This window comes from Onychomys torridus, chromosome 1 (genome assembly GCF_903995425.1).
Source record: "Onychomys torridus chromosome 1, mOncTor1.1, whole genome shotgun sequence".
Lineage (NCBI taxonomy): Eukaryota > Metazoa > Chordata > Mammalia > Rodentia > Cricetidae > Onychomys > Onychomys torridus.
This window is the reverse complement of record NC_050443.1, coordinates 105,827,971-105,837,082: the sequence shown is the minus strand read 5'-3', so window position 1 is coordinate 105,837,082 and position 9,112 is coordinate 105,827,971. Positions and strand designations below refer to the sequence as shown.

The 9,112-nt window shown below is 40.0% G+C and overlaps 1 protein-coding gene across 1 annotated transcript; it reads right to left on the bottom strand.

Moving 5' to 3' along the window:
• Window positions 1-432: 432 nt before the first annotated feature.
• Fus (FUS RNA binding protein) lies at window positions 433-7,671 on the bottom strand. Its single transcript, XM_036177517.1, has 10 exons — window positions 7,643-7,671; window positions 7,356-7,390; window positions 5,831-5,863; window positions 4,377-4,480; window positions 3,418-3,547; window positions 2,399-2,500; window positions 2,147-2,270; window positions 1,200-1,300; window positions 819-963; window positions 433-586 (listed from the first exon to the last, which is right to left on the bottom strand). The coding sequence occupies exons 1-10, from the start codon at window positions 7,669-7,671 to the stop codon at window positions 547-549; spliced, it is 843 nt and encodes a 280-aa protein (XP_036033410.1). The 3' UTR covers window positions 433-546.
• Between the last annotated feature and the right edge of the window lie 1,441 nt (window positions 7,672-9,112).

Genomic DNA, 9,112 nt, shown 5'->3' with positions numbered 1-9,112 from the left:
CCAATTAGAATTCATGCTATACCTGGCTGAAATAGGACTAGTTCAAAGCATCAAATTTTAAAATCACCTAAAAGAGGTCAGGATTTAAAAGTGATCCACCTATACACCACTGTATGCATGGTCCTTCTCCTGAAAACTAGGTACCAATCATTTACCTCTTTCCTAGAAACCACTCCAAGAATTCTTTTGTCTTTTCGATGTTGCATCAAGGTTATGCAAGACAGGAATAATTATTCAAATTCCTGCTATGCAAGATGATGTGAGGAAATATTTCCCCACATTCCTAACACAGACCCATCCCTCCAGAAAGTAAACTGGGGGCAGCAACCAACTTTAACTAAAATGATGTTTTTTAATGGGAACCAGAAATATGGTTACAATTACGGTATTCTGACACACACAACACACACAACACACACACACCCAAAAAAAAAAAAAAAAAAAAAAAAAAAATTCCATGGGCAATCCTGAATTGAAAGTTTACAAAATAACAAGGGTAACACTGGGTACAGGAAGAAGAGCTGTTCCAGAACTTCAGATGCCAGGCTAATATGGCCTCTCCCTGCGATCCTGTCTGTGCTCACCCCTGAAAAAAGAATTATCAGTTAAATATGAGTTACACCAGACTATCCATGCACACCCTTTAAATATCCTACTTATCCCAATACCTAACAAATGACTTTTCTTAAAACTGTGTTCCTAATTCTTCTACTCCCCCTCCCCAATAATATCCTTTCCTAAGAAATCACTTGGCAAAATCTTATTTTCTCCCGACCTCTGACCAATTTCTCTTTTTTTTTGTTTCAAGACTTACTCACCTAGAGTCCATCTTGCCAGGGCCAAAACCGCCTCTGTCCCCACCACCCCGGCCCCCTCGGAAGCCCCCACGGTCCCCGCCTCGGCCCCGGTAGCCGCCCCGATCATAGCCTCCTCTGCCACGACGATCATCTCCATAGTTACCCCCTAGAACAGAAAAAAATGACATATATCCTTATTCTTCTACCTTCCCTCCCACTACCCTTCCAAATCAAAAGCATAGAGTATTTTTTGGACTTCTGTAACAAGCTCTGCTCCCAGGTGGGGATTTAGCTCAGTGGTACAGCACTTGCCTAGCAAGCGCAAGGCCCTGGGTTCGATCCTCAGCGCAAAGAAAAAAGAAAAAAAAAAAAGGTTGAACAAAACAAGCTCTGCTCCCTTACCCATGTGAGAGCCTCCTGGTCCTCCTCCCGGGCCATCTGGCTTAGGGGCCTTACACTGGTTGCATTCATTTCTCCAAGAGAAGTTCATGTTCTCACATGTCCTAAAAAAACGAAAGGGAATTAATTTGGAAGAGTGTAGTCCAAAACACTGAATTCACAAGACTCCAATCAAGTAGGAGCCAAAACAAAAAAGTATTACTAAACCTAGACCACTGCCTTTCCCCATACAACCTCCTTTCCATGGTAAAGTTTGCTACAGCTCAGTTTCAAACACAACACTTCAGTACTTCATGATTGAAATCTGAAGTCTCACTCATTAGTCCTCTATCACCTTTCTGTCCAGCACACCAATGCTACCCTACACTATCCTATCCACACAGAATGTCTCCATCTTAGCATCCAGCACTTGTATTAGAATACAGAATACATAGGTGTGGTGGTGGTTTCAATTAGAACGGCCCTTAGGCTCACATTTGAATAGTTGGTCCCCAATTGATGTAAAGTATTGGGAAAGATCACAAGGTGAAAGCAGATAGGCAAGGGACTGACTTTGAGATACCAAAAGACCAGTTAGTGCTTGGTCTCTTGCCTCGGAGATAGTTTTTATCTCCAGATGACTGCTCAGCTACTACTCCATGTCATGCCTGCCTGTCCCATGGTCCCCACCATTAGTCCCCACTTTAACCCTGTGAACTGTGAACCTCAAATTAAACTTTCTTTTATAAGTTGCCTTTGTCATGGCATTTTATCACAGCAATAGGAAAGTAACAGTGACAAATGAGTTCTAGGTATTCACTTAGAAGACTCTAAGTAACCTCCCTAAATAAACTATTAGCCTAATCTTCCATCTATAGATCACAGTTGAAAAAAAATATCTTCCTAACTCTTAACATATTATCATGGTTCATGCACATAAGAATTTTTTTTAAAAAGCTAAATTCACTCACGGATTAGGACACTTCCAGTCCCCAGCTCGTTGCTGTCCGCCACCTCCACCACCGCCACTGGGGAATCCTCCCCGGCCACCGCCACCACTGCCACCTCCTCCATAGCCTCCACGACCCATGGGTCCTAGGTACAAATGTAATTTTGAATGTATTTCCTTCATTTGGTTAGTCTACCTTTTCCATGAAAGGTCTTTTCCTCATCTTCCTCATTGTGCTTGATGACCTCTTTAAACCAGAAAAAAGAAGACTCACCTCCTCGCCCTCGGCCTCCACGACCATTTCCACCACCCCGATTGAAGTCAGCTCGGCGGGTGGCAAATGAAACCTTAATAGGATTTCCAGAGAATTCTTTACCTAAAGAAATATCAAGATGGGTGAATTAACCAAAATGAAATTTATGTGAAAACCCTATGTTGAAACCTATTATATGTTAAGGTTTTGTTTTTGGGGGGGGGGGTTGAGACAGGGTCTCACTATTTAGCTCTGGCTGTACTGGAACTATGTATACCAGGCTGACATCAAATTCAGAAATCCACCTGCCTCTGCCTCCTGAGTTTTGGGAAAAAACACCACACCTAGCTCTGCTGTAAATTAATTTTCAAAAATCAATACTTTTTTTAAGGTAAATGTTGATAAAATGGTTTGGGAACAGGGAATATAAAATGCAGTGTGATATGCGAGGGCCTGGTTTAGATCCCCAGGCACCATAAAGCATCAGGGAGAGCTTGGTGGGTGAGAGTGCTGGCCACCACGCCTGATGACCTAAATTCAATCCCATGAGGCCACACGATAGGAGAGAGTTAACTTCACACCATTAGTTCACTGACCTCTGTGCCTATCCCATGGCATATACAGATCTATAGTAAATGTTGAGAGAATTTAAATCCACAGATCTAAAACACTTTTAAAAACTAAGAGAGAAATGGGCTTGAGAGATGGCTCAGTGCCACTGGCTACTTACTCTCTGGGTTCAATCCCCAGCACCCACAGGGCTGCTAGCCCCTGCCTTTAACTCCAATGCCAGGGGATCTGACACCCTCACAGATACATGCAAGCAAAACCACCAATGCTCATGAAATGGAAATAAACGTGAATTAAAATTTTTAAAAATCTAAAGCAGACTGCCTCTTAAAATTAGACATAAACACAGGAGCTCACACTGAAATTACATATCAAGTAAGTGCCAAAGCCCACTGCCAAGCCTGATCACCCAAGCTCCATCCTCATGGCCCATGTTACAAGAACCAAACTGAATCATTTCTTATACGTACCATCAAACCAGTCAATAGCTGCTTTAGCAGAAGGTGGGTCATCAAATGAGACTGTCGCCTCACCCTTCAGCTTGCCAGTTTCCCTGTCTGTATACAAATTAATCATAGGCTGTCCAGTTTTCTTATTTGTCTAAAGAAAACAAAATGAATCATCAATTTTTAGAAGATACAAAGAGTTTAGCCTAATGTTTGTATATAACCTAAACACAACTCTGTATTCTCTAAATCATCCATATAGGCTGAATGTACTCAATGGTTATAGTACTTTCTTAGCAACCACAAAATGGCACAGGGCTCAATCTCTAGCAAGTCTCCACATTACTTACAATAGCTAAATACTAGTAATGTTATATAGTTATGGTATACCATTTCAGAATATGGTGCTATAGATGTTATGTTGTACTGTTTTAGTCTGGACAAAGTTCAAAATTAACACGATCTTAAGTTAGTTCAATCTACCAATGTAGAGCCTATAAAAACACAGAATCTCCATCATTCCTGACACTTCCCAGATACTCTTACCTCTCATGAATTTAAGCCCTGGTTTATACTGTGCCCTTGAGTACCTCCCTTATCAGACCTATCTTTTTGTGGTTTCTATTAGAAAGTACAACAAAATTATTCTTTGCTCAATAAATTAAGGTGGCGACAGCCTTTTAGACTTTGCCAGATGTAAGAGGTACACACTTGCAATCCCAATATTCAACTGAAATTTATTTTTTGAGACATGGTCTTTACAAAATCCTGGCTGTCCTGAAACTTATTGTGTAGATCAGGCTGGCCTTAGAACTCAAGAGATCCAACCACCTATCTGCCTCTGCCTCCACAGTGCTGGGATTAAAGGCATATGCAGCCACCGCCGCCACCCAGAACCAAGACTGCTGTTTTTAATAACATGTGAACCCTGAAAGCCAGTAATAACAGGTAAAGAGGAAGCACCTACACTGTTTCATACGTACCTTAATAATTCCAATCTGCTTGAAGTAATCAGCCACCGATTCAATTGTAACATTCTCGCCTAGGCCTTGCACAAAGATGGTGTTGTTGTCTGAATTATCCTGTTCTGCTTGTTCAACAAAGGGTGAAAAGAAAATTAAAGAGCACAGGAAAGACAAAGGTTAATATTAGGAATACCAAATGTGCTTAACTATTTGCTATTAAAGATTTCAAGGGAAAAAAGCTCAGATTTCTGACCAGTCATGTAACTAATATTATACAGACCAATGCCCATGGGGATCAATGATCCTCAAAACTTTTGGGGATTGAAAAACCCTTTCACAGGGTTCATCTAAGACCATAGGAAAGCAGGTATTTACAATTCATAACATCAGCAAAAAATTACAGTTATGAAGTAGCAATGAAAATAACTATGGTTAGGAAACTATTAAAGGATCACAGCATTAGGAAAGTTGAGAACCACTGATGTAGATAATCCAATCCAAAACAATCCATCCTTATTCTACTATTTGAATATTCATCTACCTCCTTAAAAAAGTTATGTTTAGTCTCATAACTATGCTTGAAACACAGACACCTACAGAAACCGTTTCCTAACTTTCATTCCAAGACTCCTTGGTAAAAAACCCCATTTCACACTAGTGAGGCATAGTGGAACATGCCTCTCTAATCCCAGCATTCAGAAGGCAGAGGCAGGTAGATCAGCCTGGTCTACTTAGTGAGTTCCAGGACAGCCAGAGATAAGTATAGACCCGGCCTCAAAAATAAACTTATGGGGGAAAAAAGAAAACCACTTCACATTCAAGTTAGTAATACCATCAAGAGATATTGCTTCCCTTCATACATCTTGCAATATGGTCCTTTTATTCACTGAATGTTGTTTATTCAACAATTTAGATGTGTGTGTTTTCTTGTTTGGGTTAAGACTGTTCACCTGTATAGCTCTAGCTGTCCTGGAACTATCTCTGTATGTAGATCAGGGTAGCTTAGATCTGAACTCAGAAATCAGCCTGCTAGGAATAAAGGTATGCACCTGGATTAGTTATGTGTGCACTTGAAAACACGATTACTAACCAGGTGTCATGGCTAACACCTTTAATCTCAGCACTCAGGAGACTAGCAGATCTGAGTTCGAGGCCAGCTTGGTCTACAGAGCAAGTTTCAGGACAGCCAGCGCTGTTAAGAGAAACCCCGTCTTGAAAAAACAAAAAAAAAAAACGCCACTACTACTTTAAATGAACCCCTTTTAAGCAAGACCTATAATAGCAGCCAAAATATCACCTGGGACTTACTAGAAATGATAATTATCAGACCCATCTTAGACCTCTGGATCCAGTACTTCTGGTATTTATATAAATCACTAACCAGATACAGTTAAACTCTCTCCCTTCTCTCCACTTTTTCAGTTGCTTCAAAGAATATCCAGATGAACACTGCATGAAAATCATGAACTCACCAGAATCATGACGTGATCCTTGATCCCGAGGGCCTTAGTTACATGAAAAAAAAGAAAACAAAAACAAAAAAAAGGAGCCATCAGCTAACAGCAAAGGACAGATAAGGCAACAAATTAACATCTAATCAAAATTCTTGCAATGTATCAGGTAACTGCTTCCAGCCTCTCTCCAAACCCTATCCTGGGGCCTGCCCAGTGGAGAATATACTCTAGGCGGGTCTCAGGGAGACACAACACAGGCCCATTTCTTAAGTTCTTAAGATCTGTTACTTTGAGTCCCCACAGGGATAATGCCACACTTCAAGAAAATGCTCTCCCCCCGCTAGGCTGGGAAATTTCCTCAGCACAGATGGGGATGGGGCAATACAAACTCAGTAACTCATTTAAATTAACCAACCAACTCATCCATAACTTGGCCCTGTTCTCTCACCAGAGAGACATAAGCTCAACACCAACAATGTGATATGCATCCATCCAGTTTCTCCACACTTTTAATACCAAAGACAACCCTTGTAGAACAATTTTTAATTTCATCTTGAAAACCATTCTTAACCATGGTGTTTCCCCAAAGCAACATGAAAATAAGAAACATACAACATAGTAGCTATTGTGGTTTAAAAGCATGTCCCAGGGAATAGACCAGAAATCTTATTTTCATAATAGAGCCTCTATTTTTTTCCCAGACACCATCTTTAACCAATGTTTATCTAAATTCGTCATATATAAATATTGCACCTATACACAAAGACACCTACGTCATGAACCCAAGCCTTTGGCTTTAAGTGTTTAGACAAATCAAAAAACCATTTTGTTTAACAACCAGAAAAGTTCCAGCTTACTGGGAGACTTCTCAAATTTGCCATTTTTCCATGAATTCAAGTTTGTGCTGTTTTAAACCTGGTTATTTCCCATGAGCAACACATGCTCTCAAGATTTTTCTTGAAGTAGTCCATACCTTCCTTCCCAGATCTAGTTTCTATGTACTTGTCTGAGTACAAATGTAGAATTGCATTGACATCACTTAGTATTTAATATAAACATATATACCAACATTACCATCCTCAGGGCAGGGCAATAGTTCATGTCCCTCTCCCTGATTAAAAAACATTTGGGAGGTTATGTGTATACACACACACTCACTCACTCACTCTCCTTTCTCTCCTTGGACACACTGATCAAAAGGATCCTAAAGCCAAGTTGGCACCACATGTTCCAAAACACTCTCCAGTTGCTCATGATGGCGTAGTCACTAAGTGCTAGACGTGGCAACACCCATCAAGAGGTCTAAATACTTCTTTTGACTTGGGTAAAACCAATTTAGTAGCAAGAGATTATTATCCCTGCCTGCCTGCCTCCAGGTTAGCACTCATCTGGCAGCAGGAGGCACTCTACCCCACCCCCTTCCTGGAGGTGGCTACAGACCCTTTAGAAACCTTTGACACTTAACAAGCTAAGACATCTGCAAATGAACAATCAGACAAAGCATTGCTGGGATTTGGGAATTTTGGAAACTCTGTTCACTTACCACCAAATTTATTGAAGCCACCTCGGTCACTTCCGCTGGAGAAGACAAGTTAGAAGAAAGGACATGAAGCTTCCAACAGCTACAAAAGGGTTTTGTTTTTGTTTTTGTGTTTTGGTTTCAACATTCCCCAAACATGGGTAGGTCAACATTTTCAGTCAAAGAAAGTCACTTTTGGAGTTGGTTCACTTGCGTTTCCTTAACTGACCCTTGAATCCATTTAAAAACTCCAATGTGTCTCCTCACTCCGGTGTAACAGCTGTACTGTGCCGTACAGAACAGGCACTTGCCTTAGAAGCACAGCCAGTGAAAGGACCATCTCTCAAAAACTTTACAACTGACCTGTTGGTGCCAATGTACTCTGCAGGGTAACATCTCACTGCCTAACATCAATATCTCTTTAACTCTAGAAAAGTTGTGGTCCCAACTCAATTACAAATCAAGCTGGCTTTTGAGTTGGAATGTGGCTCTCTCCTTCTCTAAACCCAAGCATGTTGTTAAAAGAAAAAATTAAGAGATTCTGTCTTCTATCAGAAGAGCCAACTGGTGTAGGACAGAAGAAAGCCAGTAATCTAGAGACTATTGTTGTCAAGATTCTATTTCTCTCCATGCCTATTCTTGATTCTTTATAACCCTTCTTTAAATACCTTGCTATCCTAAAAAAAAATTTTTTAGAAAGGTTTATTTAATGTCCTTTGGGGTTTTGCCTACATGTATGTCTGTAAGAGGGTGTCAGATCCCCTGGGACTAGAATTACAGACAGTTTCGAACTGCCATGTGGGTGCTGGGAATTGAACCAAGGTCCTCCGGAAGAGCAGCCAGTGCTCTTAACCTCCAAGCCATCTCTTCATTGCCATCTTAAAATTTAAACTTTAAATAATGTTTAAGTTTTCCACAGTGAACAATAAATTCTACCAGCAATCTCTGAAGCCTCCAGAAGGAAGATGGGGCCCCACAACAATGATTCTACCTGGTTCATAATGATGCCACTGAGCTGATAAACTCCACTCAATGATCAGCTTTGGACAGCAAGCTGTTCAGGCTGGCTAGCTGAGATGGTCCATCATATTACACTTCTAGCCAGAACTTAGGATAAGCTTTATCCATAACTTGGAAACTGACTATAAATATTACAGCCAGTTCCTATGAGACCTAACCATTATTTTAGTTTTTCACAGGATCCCATAGAGAGACCACCCCCCTGCCCCTCAGACAGCAGGAAGCAATTCTAAGAAAACTATGCCCCCTCTTCTATAAGATTTTGTTTTCTTGGGGTTATGGAAAATTGTCATATGTTAGGGTTCAGCTCTAAATTGGGAGTGGGGGTGGAACAATAAAGTTTAGACTCAGGATTCTATTTTGGAAAAGAAAAAGGGGGAGTAGATGGGATAGGATAATAAGGTAGATTATTATATTTACTTGTAGACTAAATCAGTAACTATCAGCTTTAGATAATTTGCATTGGTATGGATTCTTGTATGATGATACAAATGTAAAATTATTTTTCTATTTCTGTTTAAGATAATTTGTATATTGATATAAATACAAAACTATTTGTCGTATTGTACATATGTTCCTACTCCTGTTTGAAAAATTTTGTATATTGATACAAATATAAAATTATATTTGTCATACTGTATGTATGTTCTACCTCTGCTTAGGATATTTTATATATTAATACATATTAAGGATATTGTTGTCATAATGCACTATATATTTCTACCTCTGATTAAGAGATTTTGTATATTGTCACAAATTCA